At 45.3% G+C, this 25,332-nt stretch overlaps 1 protein-coding gene across 1 annotated transcript in view; it reads left to right on the plus strand.

Moving 5' to 3' along the window:
- Positions 1-13,890: 13,890 nt before the first annotated feature.
- Positions 13,891-25,332, plus strand: part of STPG2 (sperm tail PG-rich repeat containing 2) — a 575,709-nt gene continuing 564,267 nt past the window's right edge. Inside the window, exons 1-2 of the mRNA XM_083179066.1 lie at positions 13,891-13,980; positions 15,185-15,320. Of these exons, the coding sequence (XP_083035192.1) occupies positions 15,215-15,320 (106 nt within the window). The 5' untranslated portion in view covers positions 13,891-13,980; positions 15,185-15,214. The remainder of the gene's footprint in view (positions 13,981-15,184; positions 15,321-25,332) is intronic.

The following is a 25,332-nucleotide window of genomic DNA, read 5'->3' on the forward strand; positions in this document are numbered from 1 at the left end:
AAACCCAGTTCCTAATGATGTCATATTTATTTAGAGGTTCAGTAACTGAGTTCCTGCTGGTTCCTGCTGAAAAATAGCACTGGATACTCTCAGAGGGGTTCTGCACAGCAGTGTTAAAAACAGGTCTGTCCATTATAATATTTTTCACTGGTATGCACAGCTTATACATTTTATTTTATTACAAATGTCTACTTTATTCAACAGCATCAGTACTATCTAAATAGAGCAAGGAAGGCATTTTAGGAAAACGCAACTCCGCCCAAACAGCCTGTTTCTATCGGAGATGACGAGTATATCCTGGGCTATGCACAGAATGCATTTGGACTTCCGCTTCCACCCAGGGCGCCACCAACATACCCTCCAACATGGCCCATTCCATTAGGTACAAAATGCTCTGTTCCTGGACTTCCTTACCAGTGGCAGTTGCAGAGATGAGGCTGTAGCACAGTCCAATATTCAAAAGGGGAGCCACACCTGACAGTTGATGTGACCCCCCCCCCCCTCTTTGAATTTTGGACTGTGCTGGAGTCCAACCTCTGTAACTGCCACTGGCAGGGAAGTCCAGGAACAGAGCATTTTGTACCTAATGGAATAGGTCATATTGGAGGGTATGCAGCAATACCCACTTTCCAACTTAATACTTGAATAACATTTGGGAATGGCAGGGTGCCTCCCAAAAATGATGTGGTCCTCCCCGCCCCCTGGGAAGGTCTCCCTATGCCACCCACAACATAGGGGAGCAGCAAAATAGGGCGGCAGCAAAATAGGGGAGTATGCCTCAAGGGAAAGTACATTAAGTACAACATGGATCCTCATAGACATCCTTGATTTTTTGATAGGCAGACCTGGTAGCACCCCCCCCCCCAGATCCCAACACCCTAGGCAGCTGCCTAATGGTAGAGCCGGCCCTGCTTCCACCCCCCAATGATCAGGTAGCAGGAGAAAGCAGCTCCGCTACCCCGCCACCTATAACACCCCCATATCGGCTCAGTGTCTCCCGTACTGTGCACCAGCCACCACCGCTACCCTCCTGCTTCTCCCTGCTGTATTACAGTGCTATGCCCAGCACCATGCAGCAGAAGAAAATGGCTCAGACTCCCAAGATGGCAGTCTCCCGCTGTGCAGCACCATGGTCGCCGGAATCAAACTCCATGGGACCCACTCCACTGCTGATATCCTCCCAGGCTTCAGGGGAAATTGCCCCTAACAGTGATTATCCTCCTCTGCAACAGCCACTGCCCTCCCTCACAACCCTTGTCACCTATGGGGACATGGTGACCGCCATTAGGGCGGCCATAGGTCCTCTCCCGAAGGAACAAATTGCAGATATTAATAGGCAGATTGCCCACCTGCAACAGAGGGTCCTAGCTACTAAGCAAATTGTAGGGGCCACATTTGCAGTAGCAACAGCTCATTGCACTCAACCAATAAAGAAATGGCCTATTTACACAATAATGTTCAGGACCTTGAAAACCAATCCAGAAGGAGCAACCTATGCATTGCCCCAGTCTGCACTAAATTAATACGTGACGGCATAAAATTTGATATGCTCTACCCAGCAAAACTCCACATATATGATGGCAACACATTTAAGGATTTTATGACCCACTTAGAAAGTATGGGACACCGCATGGCCCACATCGGCTACCTGGGCGAATGTCCCCTTAGGTGCCGGCAACTCTTTTCACACCTCCTTAAAACCCACTAAGCCTCGCACCACTCAGCACCATACCAGGAGGCTACTTTACTTTACTTATAAATCCGCTAGTATCTCTGGATGAACGATTGCACTTACCTATTTTGTTTATGGTTACGCTAAATATTGTACTATTATTACTAAGCTTCCTTTACAATGTATGTTATGTATAAAACGTCCTCGCTTTATATGGGAAAAACCCTATTCCAACTCCAACTCCCTTGTGAATGCCTCTCAATTCTGGAGAGCTATACCAGTCCCACAACTCTCACCACCCTCGTCCGATACCCTATGTAAAGAAATTTCTTTAGAAGAAGTGATGTCCGCCATAGCGGGACTACACCCGTGAAAAGCGCCAGGCCCAATGGACTAACATCAGAGTACTTCAAATTACTAGCTCCCAAGATTGCTCCAACTTTAGTGAATGTATATAACTCCAGCATAAATATAGAAAAGGCACCACCTCTTTTCAACATGGCAACGATCAAATGCTCCCCAAACTTGCCGAGACCTCTCAGACCCGGGCTCATACTGTCCAATATCTCTTCTATAAATTGATTATAAAATTCTCACAAAAATATTGGCAGAGAGACTGAAAATATCCCTCACCACTTTAATTCACACTGACCAGACGGGCTTCGTTATGGGAAGAAATCTCATCACCAATATCAGGAAGGTTTTGTCTGTCCTACATCACTTCCAGGGAAGCATGTCGAACTCCCCACTGACACTGCTGTCGCTTAATGCTGAGAAGGCGTTCAACATTGTCCACTGGGACCATCTGTGTAATGCTTTGAGCAAATTCTAATTTCCTGCTAAATTCATATCCATAATACACACATTATACACAAATTCAGCATCAAGAATACAATGTAACAGCATACTATCTGACCCATTCCCTATCCTGAGGGGTACCAGACAGAGATGCCCTCTCTCGCCTTTTTGCCCTAGCCCTCGAGCCATTAGCCCTCTGACAATCCCCAATGTTTCATTCAAATTGGCCCACCAGACTTGCAAGTATCATTATTCGCTGATGACATGCTTTTATTTCTCACGGCCCCTGAACACTCACTGCCCGCTGCCTTACAGAATACTAAACAATTCAGTTCTTTCTTGGGATATAAGATTAACATAAATAAATCAGAATTAATGATATTAAGGGGACCACCTCCGCTTTTCCCAGATGAGGATGACCTATGATCTATAAAAATTCAAACCTCCAAGGTTAAATACTTAGGAGTACAAATCCCTACAAACCTGTCGAAATTGTATTCTTGCAACTATGAACCTATTATTGATTCCCTGTTGAAATCTATGGACTCGTGAAAAGATCAGGAGGCCAGATGATGACTATAGCAGAATTACAAACTGCATTTGGCTTACCCACAAGCAGTTCCTTCCCATTGTTTCAGTTGCGTCACTATATCCAGTCTCTCCCTACTCTATTCCCTTACTCGTCCGCGATGTTGTCACTTAATAACTTATTTGCTAAAATGACTATAGGCAAATTTAAAACAAAATCCCTATATGGACCCATATCCTCACTCCCAGCTGAGCAAGCCCAGAAAAACAACACGTTCAGATGGTCTGTAGACATCACTTTACTAGTAGACAATACGGGGCAAATTTACTAAGATGATTTAGTAGAACAAAATCGTATTTTCTGACGAAAATACGAATTTTTGGGGTGTATTCGTATTTTTGGCATTTACTCTGGCAAAAATACAAATATTCGTATTCATATTGATGGGACATTCGTATTTATATTTACAAATACGAATGTCTACACCATCAATAGAATACGACAGGAATCACCATTCAAAAGAATGGTGGTTCCTGATTTACTAAGCAGCCGTATTGAAAATGTCGGCGCTCCCCGCACTCTCTGCAGTGGACTGAGGATCTTCTGTGCCTCTTCTCAGAATGATTTCTATTTGCCGCCTAGCGGCCAATCAGGAGCCAAGAAAGTCGGCTCCTGATTGGCCGCAAGGCGGCCAATAGAAATCATTCTGAAAAGAGGCGCGGTAGATGAAGGATCTCTGCGTCTCTCCTCAGTCCGATGCGGAGAGTGCCGACATGCTGAAGAATACCTGGTGCTGGTTACAGCTGTGGGGGGGGGGACCCCACGCTGTTTTTTAATTTATTTATTTTTATTTCTATGTTTTTTTTACATCTGACTGATCCGTGCAGACTACCTGTAGGAATTCGTATTAGCGGCCGTATATACGGCCAGCTTATACGAATTAATACGACATCGGAGGGTTACAAAGCAGTCGTATTTCACTGCTTTGTAAATCCCCCTCCGGAACACGACTTTGCATACGAGGTATGCAGTCGTATTCATTCGTAGCAAGAATACGAATACAATTATTTGTATTCGTATTCTTAGTAAATTTCCCCCTACACCACTATTCAAATATTTTCATAAGTCGATAAAGATACTACGGTCTTCAGTTCTTCAGGAAATCCATATTAAGAGCAGGGCGTATATTTCTCAGCAGCAATGTAGTCATTACGTTCCTGAGGAGGCAGGTTCCTGTTTGGAATGCAACTTTCATAAAGCCACATTCCTGCATAAGTTATGGACCTGCAGGCATATAAAGAAATTTTGGTATAAGCTTTTATATTATATTAAATGCAACTTTTTCATAACTGTTTTTCATGACCCCTTACTGTTTTGATACTTGGGCTCTGCCCCCTGCACAGGCATTCTAACGATTACAGTCACAGTCGCCAAGAAAGTGATCCTGAACTCCTGGATAGTGCCACATATACCAAATATTATGGAAGTAATATGGATACCTCATCACGATTCTCCTCTGTATGAGGACCATTCATACGGAGTCGGGATGTTTCTCTGAGAAATGATATATGTAAACTGTTTGAAACTCATATAGATGACTTTGTATATTAAGATGTATGCTTAGCTCCCATATTATCGATGGGCTACTGCCCCCGCCTCTTACCTTCCCCCACCTTCTAAGTGTATTATTTGAAAAAATGATGGGTCATGATGCCATATGATTAGACTTCTAACACTATTGTCAATGCATTGTACCTCTTCGTTTAGAAATTGTTTACTATGGATAGACTTTATCTGGCGTGCCACCATTACACAATGTGACGTCCTCCTTAATGTACATTATTGCATAACACTATTATGGATCTGAATAAACATGTTTAAATAAAAAAAAAGAACAATCATTTGATGGATTTGCATCTAATCGATGATCCAGGTAATTTTTGCAAGCCATGCTCAGCAGTTTGCAGGCTTGCTAGGGGCGTTATGCACTCTAGTTGGGCAGCGCATACCGGATTACAGGGTTCTGCAAATTAACAGTCATACAATCAGGGCTTAATTAAGCTCAAAATGTGACATCAAGCAAGAGCAGTTCAATGCTTACAATGAATAATAATGAGATGGGTAAATCTCAGGCAGATCAGATACTGGGTGTGATTCAGCATGGATCGCAAAAGCAAAATCTTTCTCTAATGGGCAAAAACATGCAAATGTAAAGTGCAGAGCGAGTTCGATTTGAGTGGGTAATGTTGTGTCAGGATCTGGTGTTCCTGGCAGGAACTATAGTGGGTCAGTGGAACGTGCAGGAAAACTCTGGTACATGCATTGATAGGAACCCAGTAGTCATGCAGGAGGACAATTGGGACAGATAGTTAGCAGATACCCACAACAAAAGCATGGAGTCTAACTTCCCAGTGGTCTTTACCAGGGAATCCTCGTAAAGGGGCTATAGACTTCGCTGTGCGTGACAAGCAGGTTGTGGCCCTCTGCCTTGGTCTCTGTGCTGAACTGTGAGGGTTCTCAGGTACTGGGAGACACTGGGGTGCTGGAAGAACTTAGGTGGTTCTTGACCATCTATGTTGGAACCGATGGAGATACTGGAAAGTGCAGAGGTCTAGGCAGATATCAGGGACTGATATTGGCCTGGGAACCAATGGTGGTGAATCAGCAAATAAACCATTGGTACAGTATTCGGTCTGGAAACCAATGGTATCAGGATTCGATCTGAGAACCAAATGTAGCTGGATTCAGTCTGGGAACCGATTGTAGCTGGATTTGGTCTGGGAAGCGATTGTAGCTGGATTTGGTCTGGGAACTGATGGTAGCTGGATTTGGTCTGGGAACCGATTGTAGCTGGATTTGGTCTGGGAACCGATGGTAGCTGGATTTGGTCTGGTAACCGATGGTTGCTGGATTTGGTCTGGGAACCGATGGTTGCTGGATTTGGTCTGGAAACCGATGGTTTTAGGATTCAGTCTGGGAACCAATGGTAGCTGGATTTGGTCTGGATACCTATGGTAGCTGAATTCGGTCTGGGAACTGATGGTAGCTGGGTCCTGTGCAGAATATTCCTGGGCTGTGCAACAGAAGACTTCTAGGACATGCTGAAGATGGTAATAGCTGAAGTTCTTGCAGCAGATGAATAACCATGGAGCAGGCGAAATAGCAGGACACAGGTATCCAGAGAACAGGTAACGGTACTTGTTTCCTAGAACGGCGCCCGTCAGGTCCCATCGCATACTATAACTTAAGGTATGTGATGGGACCCGATCAGACCCGACCGATCCGATTTTCGGGGTTTGAAGACGTTTCCCTACAATTTTAAAATTGGTCGCATCGCATGCCATTACAATGGCATGCAATGCGATGCGATTTTACATTGTAATCGGCCATCAGGGTGGCTGTACAATGTAAAATGCCCCCCAGACACGATTTTTAATTGTATACCCACCATGATGGTTAATTAGTATGTCAAATGCCCCCCCATTGTTAGCGCCACGATCAAAGACAACCCGAAGAGGGGCGAGCGCAGCGTGCCCGCAAGGGGCGGTGGTACGCTTCCTCTGACCTTTTTCATACCCCCACTATCCACGTCGGCGTGGAGTTGATTTTAGATAGTGTGGCGAGCGCAGCGAGCCACCGTGCCCAAAGCGTGGTGAGCGCAAGCGGAATACATGTGAAGTAATGCGCGTCCCCTCGCGGGGCACGCTGCGCTCGCCACGCTTCGGGTTTGGTGGCTCTCTGCGCTCGCCACACTATTTAAAATCAACTCCATGCCGACGTGGATAGTGGGGGTATGAAAAGGTCGGAGGACGCGTACCGCCGCTGCGCTCGCCACGCTTCGGGTTGGCGTTGATCGTAGAGTGCCGTTTACAATAGGGGGGGGGGGCATTTCACATAGTAATTACCCATCAGGGTGGGTATACAATGAAATATCGGGTCTGGGGGGACATTTTACATAGGAATCAGCCATCAGGGTGGCTGTACAATTAAAAATCGGGTCAAATCGGTCACATCACACCCGATGTCATACAATCTACATCGGTGGCGCCGTGCTAGGAGACAAGTACCCAGGTAACACTGAATATATTCACAGAGAACAGACAACTATTCAAGGCACTGGAGTATTCTAGCACCCCTGCTTATATTCCCCAATGTGGCTGTTCATTGGTTGTTGACTGCAGCAACAGTTTGGACATAACCAGGAAGTGACATAACCTGGGTTTACCTGGATCATGTGACCACTTCTAGAGTTAGTTGACAGATATCCAGGAGTCAGTTGAACTTTTGTGCCATGGTGGCCATGGTGTGCCATGCTGGCATCCATGTCCCTTGGACATCATGGGGAACATGAGGGCTGGTAAATGGTACCTGTGATTCCTGGCAGCTGCTTTATTATTGACCTGTAATTTAGATTTCAGTTTTTACACACCTCACCCAAATCTAGCTCTCACCTGCACATGTTACATTTGCCCAGGGTTGCCTACCCTTTCGGAATGGCTGGGAGGGTCCCGGAAATCGGGTCTGGGGCAACACTGCTGTTTTTCCCTCTTTTGGGATTTCTGGACACACACACACACACACACACACACACACACACACACACACACACACACACACACACACACACACACACACACACACACACACACACACACACACACACACACACACACACACACACACATAATAGTTTTACAATTGGTAGGGTGTCATGATGGACACCAGACCAGACCTTTGATGGTGTGTGTATGTCAATTGTCATGATATGGACACCAGACCAGACCTTTGATGGTGTGTGTATGTGTGTGTATGTTTGTGTGTGCATTTATGCGTAAGGGGGCATGTGACAATGTTTGGTACCTGGAAACCTGCGGTTAGCAAAGTTACGCCAAAGACACACCAGGTACTTGCAGCTGTTTGTTGTTATACACACTAAAATATTTATATTGATTATTATGAATCAATCGTGCGCCTAATCATATATCTAATTGTCATATTTGAGGGATGTGACAATGGCCAGACTGTGTCATCGTCACAGTCGTCTATCTAGCCACAGCTATACAGTACAAAGAGAAGCATATGTTATTACAGGAGAAGGGAAAGGGTGCCACCAAGTGGCAAGTTGATTTGGTGAATGCTTCTGATTACATTTGGTTATAGTTTCACAGGTTTTCTATGATTAAAATGAATTTAGTCTACCACATGTACTGTAAAGACTTAATATTCTACATTGTGCTTTATTTCTTTTATTGCCAACCTTAAGGACCATACACACTAGGCAATTTTGACATCAAAATTGCACATCTTGTTGTTTTTAGCAATGTGGAGTTCAAAGTTGCCTAGTGTGTATGCCCCAGCGACAGATGAAGAGCAATCATATGGGCTCCCGCATCAGCACCAGCGACGTGGCCCGTCACCTCGTTTTTCCAGTATAGTTTCTGAAAATCGCTAATTCTACATCCATCATCGCTCAGTCTGTACGGTGCGAGAGATGATCAATGAGTGATGAATGATTTGTGGCACTGAGGCCCCGCCCTGCTTCCTCTCTGAGCCCCATTTTGTGTCACCACATGGAGCACATGGCACACAACCGTAGCACAGCAACAATAGCACGGCATGCAGGGGAGAAAAATGTTGCTTACGGCAGTGAGTAGTAAGCATCCGCTGACAACCAATGTTGAATGTGACTGTCTCCCCAGCAATATATACATTGCTAGCACAGACCAGCACTCTATATATTATTAGCACAACTAGACAAAAACAAACAAATGTACTAGTACTGAGACAAGGCTCAGGAGGTAAATCACACTAAACTTTTTTGGAAGGGGGGGGAGCAAAATTTATAGTTACGCCACTGCCGGCCACATTTGTTGATATAAATGACATATGACCTTTTATTTAATTGGTATAAATAATGTGTCCCCTTGTTTGCTCAATTTAATTTAATAGTTTACCCTGAAATGTTTCTAAAACATACCATAAATACACACAGGACATACATGCACACACCACATACATACACACACACACACACACACACACACACACACACACACACACATACACAGGACACAGTAGCGTAACTATGGTGTGGCAGCCCCAGCTGTGGCTTGGGGGAGCCAGCGGTCTCAGGGCGCACTGAAAAATACCTGCTGTCCTGTACGATTACACAGTTTGCTGTGACTCAGTAGTAGTGGGTGGCCTACTACTGAGTGACAGCACACTGTGTACTGTAGCTGCGTACCGTAGGTGACAGTCCGCCCCCCTCCCCAGCCTTCTCGCCTCCTCTGCGCCTGGAGGCGGCCGGTGTCATTACCCGCACACACTTTTGCTAGTATCCCCGGTTGGTCCTTGGAAGCTGAGGCTGGTGACACCGCATGGGCGCTGGTCACTCCTGGGGATCTGCACTACACATGGAGGCACACAGTGGTCCAGGCAACCAGTCTGCACCATTGTCATGTTTAACTAAAGAAGGGAAGGGGGGCACCACAAATTTTTTGTCAGGGGGTAGCTAAATTTATAGTTATGCCACTGACAGGACATCCATGCACACATACAGTAATCACACACATACCATACAGACACACAGGACATACATGCGCACATACCATCCAGACACACAGGACATACACGTGCACATACCATAGAGACACAAAGGACATACACGTGCACATACCATACAGACACACAGGACATACACGTGCACATACCATACAAACACAGGACATACTGTACATGCGCACATACCATACAGACACACAGGACATACATGCGCACATACCATACAGACACACAGGACATACATGCACACATAACATACAGCAGGGTTGCCGACTTTTAAATGCTCCTCTCCGGGAGAAGCCCGGAGAGGAGACTTTCATGACCCGTTCGGAGGGCGGGGCTTGGCGGTGATGTCATTAAGGCTAAAATGACACAAGTGTGTTGTTTTAGCTCCGCCCCATCTCTGAAACCCGTGGATTGCGGCATTTAAATGCCGCCATCGGGGGGTTCAGTGGGGGTCCCCCTGATTCCGGGAGGGTTGCCCACCCTTCCGGGGGGCCGGGAGGGGGACCCGATTTTCGGGAGACTCCCGGTAATTCCGGGAGGGTCGGCAACCCTGCCATACAGACACACAGGACATACACGCACACATACCATACACACAAAAGACATACACGCACACACACATGGCCTACAGGCACAGATACCATACATACACACACACACTGCATATTTATAAACATACACAAGCTATAGACACACATAGCATACACAAAGGACATACACACAAACACACACATAGCATAAACACATAGCATACACACAAAGTATACAAACTGTACATACACACATAAATAGTATACATACACACAACATACTTACACCAATACTAAAGCAAATAACCCCCACATGCAATGGAGGGCACCCAGTTTTCACATACCCAGTCCTCACACTTCCCACTGTAGCTACCATGACATCATAGTTCTTACTGGGCCAGCATACATTAATGGTGCCCACACTCTTCACCCCCCAGCCCATGCACCACCTGCCCACACACCTGGTCCTGGAGAGTCAGCCTGTCACACGTTCATTCCGGGTTAATCTCAGTCTCTCAGGTAGCCCCATACATACCTCCCAACATGACCCATGCCAGGAGGGACACAATGCTCTGCTCCTGGACTTCCCTCTGAATGTATGATTGCCATCACCTGTTTTGAACAGGTTAAGTGATGAGAAAGGTGTTTCACCACAGGTGATGGTAATCACACATTCAGAGGGAAGTCCAGAAACAGAGCATTGTGTCCCTCCTGGAGAGGGTCATGTTGGGAGGTATGGCCATGTGGTGTAGACAGAGGAGCTTCCTGAAAGCCGAGGAGCTGTGCGCTGCAGCACCACCTACAGACAGCCAGACGTTACATACACAGCTTCCTCCCTACAGAGCTTACATACAGCCTTCGGCTCCAGAATGCGCCGTGTCCCTGCTGCACCCTGGTGGCGCCGGCTCCACCCCCGCGACTGCTAGGGCTGCCTACCCTTAGTAACACCACTGCATCGCATCATGCATGGTGTAGGATTGTGGGTGTGCATGTACAGTATGTATTGTTTAATATCTTTATACTAATATAAAATGGCATAAAGTTAAGCTGGCCATACATCAGAAAGATCGATCTTAAGATCGATTGCGCTCATGATTGTGTACAATTTCCCTTGAAATCCCCGGCAGTCCTTGGTAGTTTTTGGACACACAATCTACACACAATCGATCATACAATCAATCATACAATCCATCTACTGCATGATTGTGTACACAAGATGTGCACACAATCTGCATACAATCCATCTTACAATCAGTCATACAATCCATCTGCTGATTGATTGTATGTTTATGTACATAAGATGTGCACACAATCTGCATACAATCCATCTTACAATCAGTTGAGATTGTATGATTGGGTACAATATCTTTCTGATGTATGGCCACCTTTACTCTAGATGGGATATATCAAGGACAAAATGTCTTAAAAACTCAGAAAGTTGTAGTTTTCAGCAGTGGCGAAACTAGAAATATTGCGCCCCCTGGCAAAAAAGGTTTCTTGTCCCCCCTTCATACATATTTGTATATTTTGTTTTATCTGCATGCCCGTGAATGGTTTCTTGCTCATTGCCAGGGGTTTATTTTTAATTGCCAGGAGTTTAATTCTCATTTTCAGGGGTTACAAGCTCCTTGTCAAGTGGTTACTTGCTCATTGCAAGGAGTTTCATGCTCACTGCCAGGGGTTACATGCTTCTTGCCAAGTGGTTACTTGCTCATTGCCAGGAGTTTCATGGTCGTTGCCAGGGGTTGCATTCTTCTTGCCAGGGTTACATGCTCCTTACCAAATGGTTATTTGCTCATTACCAGGAGTTAACATGCTTATTGCTGGGTGGTTACATGCTTGCTGTCAGAGGTTACATGCTTGTTGCAGGCACTCCCCTGAACGGGATGCAGTTTAAATCCCGGCGGTCGGGATCCCGGCGTTCAAAATCCCGACGCCGGAATCCCGAACGCCAAAATCCCAACACTTTCTCCCCCCGTGGGTGTCCACGACACCCTTGGAGGGAGAATAAATTAGTGTGCAGAGCGTAGCGAGGCACCGGGCTCGCTGCGTGGCGAGTGCAGCGAGCCCGCAAGGGGGGGGGGCGATCCAAGTCCCCCCCTTGTCGGGATTTCGGCGTTCGGGATTCCGGCGTCGGGATTTTGAACGCCGGGATCCCGACCGCCGGCTTTTCATGCCGAATCCCCCTGAACGACACTAGAGGTTCATTGTTCACAATGTTTTTAATGTAATTATTTACACAGTCATTGTCCAATAACATAAGAGCTGAGCCATGGAAAAGACAGGCACCAGAAGTGGGGTATGGGCTGTACCTGAATGTCATTCTTCCATGTATGAGAATGTGGACTACTCCAGAGTGCCAGGACCCAGGTTCTGCAGTGTTATGGGCCCCATACATCAGCAATTAATTGTGACAATTTTCAGATATGGAGATGATTGCCACAATTAATTTTAGATGTGTGGGCTCCCCCTTTTGGCAATCCCAATCAAAATCGCCAATCGATTGCTTAATCAGGTTTTTAAACATGTTTAATAATCTGGTATTATCTGCAGATCTTTTTTTACATGTGTGGGCATTCCCAATTCGTCTTCTTCATCTATTTACATTATGAACAGCAATCGATTGGGCAATTTCCAGATATGAAGATGCAATCTTTAGATGGAAAAATCTGCCGATCACTGAAATAAATCTGTAATGTACAGTATGGGCAAAGTCAGATAGATTGTAAAATCCATTTATCTGGCCAAAAAATCCCTGTATCTGAAAATCCATAAATTGTGATTGCTGATGTATGGGGCCCATTACAGTCTCCTGTCATGAAGAAGGAGCTGACAGTGTATTTCGAAATTCTGAATATTATGGGTATTTTCAGAGTTTTGACTACATTTGCAATATTTTTAAAGCTTTTATGCTATTGACTATTAAACTGACTACAGTTGTAGTAACATAGTAATATAGTCCTCGTGTAAAGGTGCTCATGCAGTATTTCCATTTTTATCTATTTCACCTAAACCTGGTGGATCGGCCCAAATCGTATGTGTTTGACGCCCCCCTCGGGCCCGATGCACAGTTTGAGCCGGCGGTTGGACTTGCTACCAGTCCGACCTACGAATCACCACCCTTCCTGCCAGTGGCAGGGAACAGGGTTGCATGTGATACATTGCATGTGAAAGGACCGCATGCGATCCTGCTGCCCCGCGAATGTCCCGGGCAGCTCAGCGGGGTCGGACGACCATACACTGCTGTGATACATCGCAGTAGTGTATGGCCACCTTTTAAAGTATTTTGATTGTACTGTTTGACAGTCAGGGTTTTCAAAATGTGTGCTGGTATTTAATTTCTCAAATTTTGTCCGCAGTTTTTTTATTTATTATTAGCTACAGTATGCACCATCATTGGTTATATCATAGCCAGTGATGATGTCATATATGTAGTTTGGTTGATATGTCTGCAGTTACACTATACTGGTCACATGAAGCAGAAAAATGCCCCTTGTTTTTATGATTTAGCCAAATGTGAAATTACAATGTCTGTTAAAGTAGCAATTAAGCAGAACCCAGCATGCATTCATTTTCACAATACTAGCAGCTTAAAAGGCTGGTGACTTTTGTCAACTTCCACAGGCACAGATAATACTGAGGAACAACAGTACAAAGTGGTGAGTTCTTTATATGGTAAGAATGGGCAGTATAAGAGTATATACTGTATATGGGTGCTAGGCAGTCACTGGGTGTGGTCAGCTAGTTTGACTTCTAGTTGTGAATGGTTTCCATAGTAACGAGTCCAGCTACAGACGGCAGTGTCACAGGACGCATTGTCCTTATACCTCCTGCACAGCTCCCACGCTGACAGCAGCAGCAACAGCACAGAGTTCTCCTTCTGTGTATGTATTACATTCACATTTTGCTAAAAGTATTTTCTGAGCTTTATGCGCAGTGGTGTGTACTGTACTGTATGGTTATTAGTTCTTATACTGTATATACATTATATGTTCACTTATGAGAAATTCATCTTTAAAGTACTGTACAACTTTTACTTTATGGTTGTACTCACATTAATAAAGAGTCATTAACTGCTAATTCAATCATTTGCCTTTATAGTTAAATTATAGATTTATAATACACTTGAAATCTGCATTTATTAATAAGTTCAGTGGGCTGAGTAACATTGCTTGGGACGGCTAACTTTCTCTTATCTGAGGTGAATGTGATAATTAGTAACTTGTGTAGACAAAACTGTTACTTTTATTTTGTTATTAATATTTTATATACACATTACACTAAGAATGCATATGGAATATGGGTCCCTGAGACCCAATTTTACATTGGGACCAATGTAAAAAGCCCCCGAAACCCCAATTTTAATTGCATACCCCCCCTCATGGGTAAAATGGCTCTCCATTGTTAACGCCACCCCACGATGAACGCCAACCCGAAGCGTGGCAAGCGCAGCGAGCCCGCTAGGGGCGGCGGTACGTGTCCTCTGACCTTTTCATACCCCCACTATCCACGTCGGCGTGGAGTTGATCTTATATAGTGTGGCGAGGGGACGCGCATAACTTCACAGGGATACGCGTCCGCTCGCAACGCTTCGGGCTCAGTGGCTCCTGCGCTTGCCACACTTTATAAAATCAACTCCACGCCGACGTGCATAGTGGGGGTATGAAAAGGTCAGAGGACGGGTACAGCCGCCCCTCGCGGGCTTGCTGCGCTCGCCACGCTTTGGGTTGGCGTCAATAGTTCGGTGGTGTTAACAATGGGGGGTGGCGTTAACACTTCACATACTTAAAACCCATGACGGGGCATATACAATCAAAAATTGGGCCCATTGGCCCAATTCCCATTGTTACCTATGTAAAATCGCGTTGATCGCGTCAATCGCATCGCATGCCATTATAATGGCATGCGATGGACGCGATCAACGCGATTTTCTCCTTGCCGGCAATAAAAACACTTAATTGACAGAAAATCGCGTCCATCGCGTCCATCGCATACCTTAAGTTACCTTAACTTAAGGTATGCGATCTACCACGACGGGCGCCGTGCTAGGAAACGAGTACCTAATATTCTTGATTTTTTTCCTTTTAGCTAATATATACAGTATATACTGAGGCTGAGATGTATGATCGTGCACCTCGATCGCTTGCTGTCACTTTGGGCAGCACTCAGGATAATGTGGGACCAGGAACTTATGACTTGATCTCTGATAAGATGCTCAAACCAGGTTAGTTACAATATATTACTATGCTGGAATTGGAAATCATGTAAGTTATATGGAAGCTTAATTTTTCGAAATTCCTAGATCTATTGGTCATCTCTAGAGTGTCTAAACATTGCTGCAACAAATGCCACTTCTAGTTAATTAGATGTGCCCCAGAAGGGATGTGGATAGGATACTGGCCTGTCGAGATCCTGACAGGGTACTTGATTAGATAAAGGCCAAATTCAGGGCCTGCTTCAGGTTGGATCGTAAATGCTAAACTGCTTGCAGCAGTTTAGCATATGCAATACTTAGCAATGCAAATGCAGGAGAAGGTACATCTTTGACTGCATGTCTGAGTAACTCAGACTTGCAGTAACAGGGGACATTGCCAGGCCAAGAAACCTGCAAACACTATGCAGTCCTTTGACTCACCATGCCCAGGGCCGGCGCCACCACAAGGCAGCTTTAGGCATTTGCCTGTGGGCGCTGGCCACTAGAAGGTGGTACCAAGTTGGAAAGAAGCATGAATGCAGCTGTCCACCGCACGAGGAGCAGGAAAGCAGCAGCCACCCAAAAGCCCACCTGCACTGTCTTCAGGGAAAAGTAAGGTCTCTCCCTCACACTATCAGCACAAACCCCCGGCCCCATCCAAAAGTAGAACACCCCCGTGGAGCACATTCCCCCCACCCCACGTGGATCAGTTCAGCAGCAAGCCACTGGTATCCCCCCTCTCTGTAGAGTAGCAGAGGCCGCCACCCCCTCCGTGGGGCAGGTCAGCGGCAACTGTAGAGCGGGTGCAAGTAGTAGCAAACCCCCTCCCCTGGAAATGCTGTACCTTGCACTGGCCCTGGCCATGCCCCTGTTTTCTTGAACACCAACCGCATCCACCCCTGTCCTGCCCCTCAACCACCTCTTCCTGTCAATCAATGTGTTTGCATTTCTGAAATGCGATAGCAAGACCCATTTTGCACATGTGCAGAACGGATCCTGTATAGTCTCAAAATAATCTGGAAACTGCAGGCTGTACGGCTTATGCCCACAGTTACTAACAACTTTGCCAAGATAATCTTTCTGGTGGTTAAAATTTGCATACATGCACTTTGCTATTCAATTGGAAACTTTATTTCTACTTGGTCATATACATTTTTGGTTAGAACCATACAATTATGATATATCTTGGAGATGGGACCCAAGTCTAAACATAAAATGTTTCATATACACTTTATATACTCAGTCTGAAGGTAATTGCATACAATAATTTTAATAATTGTGTTCATGAAACAAAGTCTCAGTACAATGAACCATCCGAAAGCAAAGGTGTCACTATGGGCCCCGTTCAGAACTGATGGCTGGGTTTTTAAAAAACAGATAATTGAGTATGATCCAGGTGCGATCAGTGGGGAATAATTACACCTTAATCATACTAATATATTATACTGTCTATACACTTTAATTATATGCAAAAAAAATCTAATGATTTAGCTAGATGGCAGCTCCGAAATAGTTTACTGGGTCACCATTGACCCAGAAGGAAACCACCACACATGTTAGCGGAGAAACGCGTTAAGATGACGACCTAACACGGGACCCCACATTTGGCAGTATCCATTCGGACTCTAAAGTTAAATGACATCTGGCGCCCTCCCTCCTTCTTGGCTATTGAGAAGGAGCATTTCAGGCATCCACCGCTGAGCCCACTGACCGAGGTCTCTGGGACAGTGCCACACAGCTGCATATCACTAAGCTGACTGGCAGCGGTGTCCGTTGGCAGTGTCTGGGACGGGGCTATACAGCAGCAAACTACAGAGCTAATTGGCAGCTGCATCCGAGAGATCTATAGAGATCGTCTGACTGTGAGATAAAAACATATTTGGCACACGCTATATCACCACTACTGAAGCCTGCTACATACATGTGTCTGTGCTATTCTACCTATGCTCACTTCATTGTGGACATAAATAATTCCCACGGTCTGTATAAGACTGGTGAATATGGTGTTCAAGTTTGCCTGGATATTTCTAATTTTTCTTCACTCTATACCTCTCCATCAGTAACAGACTTAGGGTGGGATGCACTAAAAGGAAAATTGCAGTAAAAACCCTGTTATCGGGGTTTTAATGCCTTTTGGTATGCAGGAATACCTGCACGCTGGGTTTTCACTGCAAGGGAATTGCGAACAAAAGCTATTGGCTTCTTACTGCGACCTGCCACCGCCCCGCACTTACCCCTGCCGCCCCGAACTGACCCCCTCCACTCCCCCCTTACCTGTGTCCGGACAACCTTCTTCTGTGCTGCCTGGACCAGTGACCTCCTCCTCCCTAGCCCTGTACATTCCCTTCTGGATGCAGGGAGGAGGCAGAGCCTGCCCTGCAGCAGCAGCAGGCAGCAGCTGGGTAGGAACCAAAGAAGACAGAAATTGAGCTCTAAAAGGGAATAAATCAGCTCCAGCCACTATCTAAATGGGATCACTCAATCCCAATTGGTAAAAGACTGAAAGCAAGGGTTTAATATAGCACAAGGATCAACAAATATATATAATATATATATATATATATAATATATATGTACGTAGGTGAGAGTGCCGCACTGCACGGGACTTGTCTCCTGCTTAATAAATCAATAGGCTGTAGCCAATAATTTGCGACGTTTCGGGAACTTTTATTATCCCGTCCTCAGGCTAGGTAACATATACAGTGAATGATAAAAAACATTTACCTTAAATTGCCTCACGTCCTGCGTGCAGCGTGCGGCGTCCTCCTCCCACTTCCAACTCCCTTCCGGGTGCAGGGTCACTGAATCCACGTACTGGGATGTCGGTGACGTCAGAGGAGGCAGGTCAGCTGTCTCAGACTTATGTTTACACAGTGTGCACTACAATACAATACATTACAAACAATTAGTTACAGTAAAAACAATCAAAGTGAGATCAAAGTGAATGTGTGGATCGAGTCTGACTAAAGATGTGGGTACATGGATCCTTGAAATATCACTAAAGGGGAAATTTACCAATATGAAAAACCTAGTTTTTCGTATTGGTATTTCCCCTACGACTGCATACGACTGTTTCAGTCGTATGCAAAGTCGTGTTCCGGAGGGGAATGTTCAAAGCAGTCATATATGACTGCTTTGTAACCTACCGATGTCGTAGGAATTCGTATTAGCTGGCCATATATATGGCCGCTAATACGAATTCATACAGGCAGTCTGCACGGATCAGTCAGATCCGTGCAGGCTGCAAGGTGTAAAAAAAATAGAAAAATTAAATAGAAAAAATAAAAAAACCAGCGTGGGGTCCCCCCCCACAGCTGTAACCAGCACCAGGCTGAAGGAGCCGGGGCCGGTAATTAAAAATCAGGGAACCCGACAAATAGGGGTTCCCCGATTTTTAACAACCAGCCCCAGGCTCCAGGTCCGGGGCTGGTTCCCAAAATACGGGGGACAAAATGACTAGGGGTCCCCCGTATTTTAAGAACCAGCCCCAGGCCAAACCAGCCAGCAGGGTAATGTCACAGCCGGGGGACACTTATGATATAAGGTCCCGCAGCCAAAACATTAACCCTACCGACCGGTCAGCCTGGCCAGGGGCCCTGGGGGAGTGGGGACCCCCCCAATAAAGGGGTCCCCCCCCTCCAGGACTTACCTGACCAGGCTGAAGCCTGGTGCTGTCCTCGATGCCCCTGGGCGGTGGGCATCGAGCTGATAGTGGTGTAAAAAAAAAGAATAATCTATTGTCTAATACTGGGGCACTATGAGTCCCAGCAAGCCTCCCCCGCAAGCTGGGACTTGGAGAACCACAAGTCCCAGCCTGCGGGGCATTAAAGGGCCCGCTGGGTCTTGTAGTTTCACAGTATTAAAAATAGTAAAATAAAACACACTGACACACATTTAAAATAAAACTTTAATACATACAAAGCCCTTACATACTAATACTTACCTATCTTCTTCCCGTAGGTAGCCCTGGTCCTGATGTCCTGCAGTCCTGTGTCGGCGTTCTGCTCCATGTCGACGTCGCTGTCGGCGATGGCGTCGGCGTCCGGAGTCCGACGAAATCCATGGAGGAAGCTGTGGAAGGAAACCATACTCACCTGTCCCAGGGCGACGTAGTCCAGGTAAGGGTCTTTGCAAAAAAACAAACCGACATGCGAAACCAGACCGGACAGATGAGCCGCACGGTGTTTGTGTACATCGTGCGGCTCCGCCTCCCGAATGCTGCTATTGGCCGCCTTGCGGCCTAGCGGCCAATCAGGAGCCGCTAGGCCGCAAGGCGGCCAATAGCGGCATTCGGGACGCGGAGCCGCACGATGTACACAAACACCGTGCGGCTCATCTGTCCGGTCTGGTTTCGCGTGTCGGTTTGTTTTTTTGCAAAGACCCTTACCTGGACTACGTCGCCCTGGGACAGGTGAGTATGGTTTCCTTCCACAGCTTCCTCCATGGATTTCGTCGGACTACGGATGCCGACGCCATCGCCGACAGCGACGTCGACATGGAGCAGAACGCCGACACAGGACTGCAGGACATTAGGACCAGGGCTACCTACGGGAAGAAGATAGGTAAGAAATTAGTATGTAAGGGCTTTGTATGTATTAAAGTTTTATTTTGAATGTGTGTCAGTGTGTTTTATTTTACTATTTTTAATACTGTGGAACTACAAGTCCCAGCGGGCCCTTTAATGCCCCGCAGGCTGGGACTTGTGGTTCTCCAAGTCCCAGCTTGCGGGGGAGGCTTGCTGGGACTCATAGTGCCCCAGTATTAGACTATAGATTATTCTTTTTTTTTACACCACTATCAGCTCGATGCCCACCGCCCAGGGGCATCGATGACAGCACCAGGCTTCAGCCTGGTCAGGTAAGTCCTGGAGGGGGGGACCCCTTTATTGGGGGGTCCCCACTCCCCCAGGGCCCCTGGCCAGGCTGACTGGTCGGTAGGGTTAATGTTTTGGCCGCGGGACCTTATATCATAAGTGTCCCCTGGCTGTGACATTACCCTGCTGGCTGGTTTGGCCTGGGGCTGGTTCTTAAAATACGGGGGACCCCTAGTCATTTTGTCCCCCGTATTTTGGGAACCAGCCCCGGACCTGGAGCCTGGGGCTGGTTGTTAAAAATCGGGGAACCCCTATTTGTCGGGTTCCCTGATTTTTAATTACCGGCCCCGGCTCCTTCAGCCTGGTGCTGGTTACAGCTGTGGGGGGACCCCACGCCGATTTTTTTAAATATTTTTTTAAATATTTTTTTAACACTAAAGCCTGCACGGATCTGATACGACTGGACAATTAAGATGTATTTTCCTGTCGTATTTGCGTGGGTGTTTTACACCACTCGGCAGCCGTATTATCAATACGGCTGCTTAGTACATCAGGAACCACCATTCTTTTGAATGGTGATTTCTGTCGTATTCTATCGATGGTGTAGACATTCTATTTGTAAATACAAATACGAATGTTCCATCTTTAGGAATACGAATAGTTGTATTTTCGGGATTGTAAATCCCGAAAATACAAATGTGTAAAAAATAGGTGTATTTCTGCCTACGAATACACCTATTTTTTAAGAATCCATTTTGGTAAATTTCCCCCTATATTACAAAAATAGTTATAGAATGCGGGCAATGTAACTAGTTGATTCAAAGAAAAATATTCAGATTAAGTTGATCATTCAAACCTTTAGGTTTGAGGGTTTCTAGGGTGAAGATCCACTGGGCCTCGCATTTCAATAATTTGAGGTGTCTGTCACCTCCTCTCCCATCGTCTGGTATATGGTCAATGACCATATGTCGGAAGCTAGCTAAATTGTGTTTAGCTTCTGCAAAGTGCTTTGCTAGTGGTTGATCCATATTTTTACCTTTGATTGCAGCACTTATTGCAGAACGGTGCAAGGCCATGCGCTCCTTAAAGGTGCGCATGGTCTTGCCTATATAGTTTAAACCACAAGGACATTTGGCTAAATATACTACATATGAGCTGGAACATGACAAGTTGTGATTAATATAATACTTTTGTCCTGTATATGGATGACAGAAGTATTTTCCTGATATCATGTGGCTGCATGTCTTACAGCCAGTACACTTGTGACATCCATTCGATTTTCTGGTTCTCATGGTTATATCTTTTAACTGGTTCGTGATATTACTGTGTACCACCCAGTCACGGATGCTTTTACCTCTTTCATAACAGTGTCTCACTTCTGCTCTCTTTAAACTTTTGAACTCTTGCTGTACTACCGGCCAATTGTTTCTCACTGTTTTTTTGACAGATTGGGATGAGGTATTAAACTTCTGTACCCAGTTCACATTGGGATTAGGTGTTTTTTTGTCAGCAGATTTTAGTGTTTCCTCTCTGGGAATTGTTCTAATTCTATCTCTGGCTGCACTGAGGGTCATCTCACTATGGGGTTTATTCTAGTTCATTCTTTCTGACAAAATCCTTCTTAGATGGACAAAACCATTTGCACTGCAGGGGGGCAGATGTAACATGTGCAGAGAGAATTAGATTTGGGTGAGTTATTTTGTTTCTGTGCAGAGAAAATACTGACTGCATGATTTTACACTTCAATATAGATCTCACTTTGAAGAAAAACCCCACCCAAATCTAATTCTCTCTGCACAAGTTACATCTGCCCCACCCGCAGTGCACATGGTTTTGTCCATCTAAGAAGGATTTTGTCAGAAAAAATGGACTAGAATAACCCCCTATATCCCCTCTCCCTAAATTTATCTGACATGTCATCCAAAGTGACCTCTAGGATATCGGGTTCGCTCGTAATTCTTTTTGCTCTTAAAAATTGAGAGAAGGGGAGACTGCTGATAGTCGATTTGGGGTGGAAGCTGTCCGCCCTCAAAATCGTATTTTTATCCGTTGGTTTAGAGAAAACGCTGGTTTGAATCTTATTGTTACCCAGTTTAATGGTGATGTCTAAATAGTGTATCTCTTCTAGGCTCATGGAAAACGTATACTTTATGGGACAATTTGCATTGTTAACCCCCTCCATCAAAATGTGGAATTCCTCATATGTTCCATGCCAAAAGAGAATGACATCATCTATGTAGCGCTTGTAATAGAGAATCTTGTCTCTATTCTCGCGATTTAGAAAAAATCGGTAATCGATATGTGTCATGTAGCCATTTGCATATGTAGGGAATACATTCGATCCCATGGACACCCCGGTCCGTTGTATATAATATTTTCCATTGAAGAAAAAATAATTCCTTTCCAGGATTAGTTTCAATAATGTTAGAAAGAAGTCAGATTTAGGGCCCGAATATTCAGGGTGGGTCTTGATCAATTCTTCCTTCGTTGTGCGGAATATTAGTATACAAGCTGGTGATGTCCAGGGTCACCATCCAGGTATTATCTGGGACATCACCAAGCTCGCTCAATGACACAAGGAGGTCCGTGGTGTCTCTCAGATATGTCTCACCCGCCTGGACGCACGGTTGAAGGTAAAAGTCCAAGTACATAGATGTTTTACTGTACAAGGACTCTCGTGCCGACACAATGGGTCTTCCAGGCGGGTTTGACATATCCTTGTGGACTTTGGGGAGGGTGTATAACAGAGGAACCCTGGGAAAATTATTGGTAAGAAAGTTATATGTATTAAGGTCAATGACTTTATTATCTTTAGCTTCCTTTAAAATGAGATCGAGTTCCTTTTTGAATTGGTCAGTCGGATTTTTTGCCAGTAGACCATACACTGCTACATCAGCAAGTTGTCTGTAAATCTCTGTACAATAGACGTTAATGTCCATGACGACTACTGCGCCGCCTTTATCTGCGGGTCTTATGCAGATATCCTTGTAGTCGCCTAGGTCCTTCAACGCCATCCACTCCTCATTGGATAAGTTGTTCCTTTTATTTCTCATGGCAGTTGCTTCATTCTTAACTTGAATGTTAAGGACATCCATGAAGCCAGCGATGGTGGTATTGCTTGAATGGGGGTTAAAGTTGGACTTGGGTTTAAATTTCACTCTTTCCGTGCTGGTAGTAGTAGTTGGCTTGTCGTTGAAGTATTCTCTGAGATGGAGTTGTCTTCGTAGGTGGAGTTGGTCTATCTTCCAGTCAAATGGTTTAAAGCTTGTTGTAGGAACGAAGCCCAGACCTTTGCTCAACACCTTGATCTCCATTGGTGTGAGTACTCTCTTTGACAGGTTAAACACTACTTGGTTGTCTTGCGACCCCGTCCACCGGCCTTTCCTTTTGCCTTTGCCTCCCCTCCTGACAGGTCTATTTTTGTGCCGCGTCCTGCCCGCGTTCTCACCCCTAAAGGGGGTCTACTTTAGGATGGAGGGCCTTCTCGGGCATCACTGGTGTCTTCACAGGAGGATGACTGCGGGTTGCTAGAATATTGTCTGTTGCGGGACTGATAACGTCTGTACTGGCCACGTCTCCAGGTATTTTGTTCCCTGTTGCCAGATATCCACTTGTAGACAGACAGTTCTCCATAGTCCCTATTTACCACTTCAAACTTCTGTTTCTTGAAGGTAATGAGTTCTTTTTTATAATTTAGTACCTGAGTGTTTAACTTGTCTTGCCATTTATCTGGCATCTCTTGTGCAATGAATGTTCTGTGTTCTATTTCAAAGTTTGCAATTTTGTCCTGGATCGTTTTGAGCTCCTTAGCTGACTCCTCCACCACTAGAGTCATCATATCCAGAGAACACTTATTCAATATCGCTATCCAGCGACGTACATATTCTTTGTTGTTCCTCCCAATCGTAGGCGTGTTGCGCACCCTAAACCCCCTGGGTATCTTTTTCTCCCTTATGACAGAGTGATACCATGTAGGAGAAAGTTTGTCTCTTTTTTGCGCATTTTATACAAGGCATTATGAATTTCTTCTCGGGTAATACCCCCTGCAGTATCCTTCAGACGTTCACTGAATAGTCTAGCCTCCATTTCAGTTTCAGAGAAGCTGAACAGTTCTCCAACAGGGACATCTGTCCATGAGAATTATATATATATATATAATAGAAAAAAATATATTGTCTGTATAAAAATAAGTGATTTTTTTTGATTCACTGATGATGTTTTAGTTGGTTAGTGGTTTAAGAAGCCATTTTTGTTAGTCAAATTAATAAAATGACAGTTTTAGATAGATCAGTCATGGATGGCAGAATGGGATCATTTAAATGGTCCAATGCAGTATGCTTGCAATATAGTTAATCAGAAAGAGGAAAGGATTGTCTGGATGTGGCGCACTTGAGAGAGTTAGGACAAACTAAAATTTATACTTTTAGGGCAGTATTCAATGAGCATTTTGGCGATGTGCAGCGAATCCTGTTTAGGATTCGCTGCACATTCGCCACTGCTCGCTGCGTTCCGGAGCCTCGCCGGCTCCAGTATTCAACGAGTCAGGGGCTCGCTGCCCCTGACCGGCAAATTTTAACTCCTGCGGCGATGCCGCAGGGAGCCTGAGGACGGCGGCAGGCAGGGAGATGGAAGTCTCCCTGCCTGCCCCAGAACGTTTGTGGGGGGGGGGGCTCCCCGGGTGCTAGGCAGCACAGGCTGCCCCCCGGGGTGCCAGCAGGGGACCGGGTATATTCACTACGTGTGAATATGTGAAAAGTGGGGCTGCGGGTGTTAGTGCAGGGGGAGCCCTTACAATTTCCAACTTATCTTGATTAAACCATCTGAAAGTCGAACATAGCACCTACAGTATTAACACTGGACTGGCTTTATAAATGAATGCACATATGTGTTAATAAAAGTAAGGTTGGTCTTATTTTGCTCCAATTCTATTTTTGCAAGCTGTGAAAGTGGCTGTTTAAGATTATTATATTTATGTTTCATTTTATGAAAAAAATTGATTCATTGCTTTTTAACTAGAGCACTCTCTGTGTCCATACAATTGTGCTGATCGTTGGGTTGTGAGATTTTGGAGCCCATCGATCATGTAAGTGATGCCTCACCGCTGCAGCCTCCACATTCCACACACGCCCATGTGCATGACTGTGAATGTGATAACAGCCATGCACATGAGGGGTAAACTATTCACAATCACTATCAAATGGTTTGCCCCTCTCGTTACAGTGTCGAGCA

This window comes from Crinia signifera, chromosome 1, assembly GCF_055691185.1.
Source record: "Crinia signifera chromosome 1, ASM5569118v1, whole genome shotgun sequence".
Classification (NCBI taxonomy): Eukaryota; Metazoa; Chordata; class Amphibia; order Anura; family Myobatrachidae; genus Crinia; species Crinia signifera.